Source organism: Mandrillus leucophaeus, unplaced genomic scaffold (genome assembly GCF_000951045.1).
Source record: "Mandrillus leucophaeus isolate KB7577 unplaced genomic scaffold, Mleu.le_1.0 Scaffold672, whole genome shotgun sequence".
In the NCBI taxonomy this organism is placed as follows: Eukaryota; Metazoa; Chordata; class Mammalia; order Primates; family Cercopithecidae; genus Mandrillus; species Mandrillus leucophaeus.
In genome coordinates this window covers 688744-690599 of record NW_012107275.1, presented here as the reverse complement: position 1 = coordinate 690599, position 1856 = coordinate 688744, and the positions used below count along the sequence as shown (strand labels likewise).

The window sequence follows — 1856 nt, the reverse complement described above, 5'->3', positions numbered from 1 at the left end:
AGGGTGATGAAGGGGCGGTGAGGGCCGGACGGTGAGGGATGGGTGGGCTGGAGCAGGGTGGAGAGGGGAGGGGAGAGGGAGCGGGGTGGGAGAAAGGATGCTAGGCCGCGGCAACAGGAGATGGAAGGGTGCAGGGCGGGAGAGAGGAGTGGCAGATAGAGAAGATGAAAGAGCAGGGACGGGGCGATAGAGGGGCCGGGGCGGGCTGAGCAGGGTGGGGAGAGGGAGGGGGAGATGGAGGGATGAAGGATTAGGGCCTGGGCGAAGGAGGGGCGGGGCGGAGAGAGGGGAGGGGCGGGCCGCTGTGGGCCAGGCAGTGCTGAGGGGTGAACGGGAGATCCGGGACGCAGCAGGTAAAGGGCCGAGCAGGGTCCCTTGAGGGGAGGCTCAGAAAAAGCGCCCACTGCCGTGTTCTGTCCCCCTGCGCCGTCCCATCACCAGCTGGCGCCATCCCCCATGCCAACAGAAAGGGGCTCGGGGCCATCTGCCTGAACCCCCGCCCCCAGACCAGGCCACAGCCCACTCCACAGGGGGGAAGCCCCGCCCTGGCAGGAGGGCCTGGGAGGGGCCGTGTGTGTTGGAGGGACGGGGGGCTGTGCGTTAGTGAAACTTGACAACATTTTCATCTTCTTTTCCTGGAACCCCGTTCTCTCCCCACCCCCACCCAGCTGTCCAGGCCCTGGTGGCCCCTGGTACAAGGCCGGGAGGCCTTGGGGTGGGGACAGAGCTGTCCCTTGGGTGAAAAACAAAAGCTCTTTTTTGGCCGTGGCTGGTGGGGGTGCTTGGGAGAAGAAGGGGCTGCCAGGTAGGGGCACATGTGTCTCCGAGGACAAGGGGCAATACTGGAAAGGGGCACAGTGGCCTTCAGCCGCAGGGCACGCCCACTCCCCAGGATCCCAGCTAGTCTCCCGCCCATGGGGCACAGGCTCACCCTCGAGTGGCACAGGAATCCCAGGTAGACGACGGCCGCTGCGGGCAGGAGCACCAGCAGGAAGGCTGTGGCGGGCAGCAGGAGGTGCAGCAGGAGCCCGGCCACCAGCCGGCCGGGCAGCAGCAGGGGCCCCGGCCACCCTGGGCACGGCAGGGCTGAGGCCTGGTGGTCAGGAGGTCCCTGGGGCAGCATAGGCGCTGTGTCCGAAGCACCGCCTCCCTCCTCCTCCTCCATCTCCCTTCCCTGCTCACTCATGCTCCTGAAGCTGCAGGCCTGCGGCCAGGGTGGTGTTCAGGTGCAGAGCTGTGCTCCCCAGGGCCACCCTAGAAGACCTTTAACCCCGCCCCACGTTGCAGCTAGTCCACATCTCCCAGCCAGACCGTGGACCCTTGCTAGGGATGTCCTGCCCTGATGTCTGTCCCAGAGCCACACCCCCACCTCAGTGTCCCCTCTGCCAGGCAGCTGCAGCTCCAGCCGCGCCAGTCTCCAGTCCCAGCCAGATCCTGGTGCTCTGGGCAGGCCTTGCGGGGCCCTTCCCACCAGGGCCTCCTCCCTCCCTGTCCCGCCCTCCCCCTTTGCAGCTCCCCCCACACAAAGACTTCATTTCAAAGGGATTGACTCTGACAGCTGCCCCATCAGTAGCTGCCACCTGGAGCCCGGCCCCCCACCCCATTTCCCAGCCCCAGCCGCACTGCTCCCTCATCTGAACACCTTGTCAGTGTCCTCTGCCTGTGTCTCAGAGCGGATGAGAGGGCACCTGGGATGCGCGTGAGCTGTAAGGTGTGGGGCCTGTACACAGCAGGCACTCAGCAGGCAGCCAGGGACCACAGGCACCCTCGTGTCTGAACGCAGCCATCCCGAGCAGAGGAAAGGCAGATTTTCCAGGACAAGAACCTGTGTTCCATCATTTCTTTTTTTTTTTTTT

General features: G+C 65.3%; 2 protein-coding genes across 2 annotated transcripts in view; one reads left to right on the top strand and one right to left on the bottom strand.

The window, feature by feature from the left end:
* TMEM88B (transmembrane protein 88B) overlaps positions 1-1186 on the bottom strand; it is a 7987-nt gene extending 6801 nt beyond the window's left edge. The window contains exon 1 of the mRNA XM_012001992.1: positions 932-1186. Within this exon, the coding sequence (XP_011857382.1) occupies positions 932-1186 (255 nt within the window). The remainder of the gene's footprint in view (positions 1-931) is intronic.
* MRPL20 (mitochondrial ribosomal protein L20) overlaps positions 1-1856 on the top strand; it is a 33007-nt gene that overhangs the window by 8757 nt on the left and 22394 nt on the right. The gene's annotated exons all lie outside the window — the stretch shown is intronic.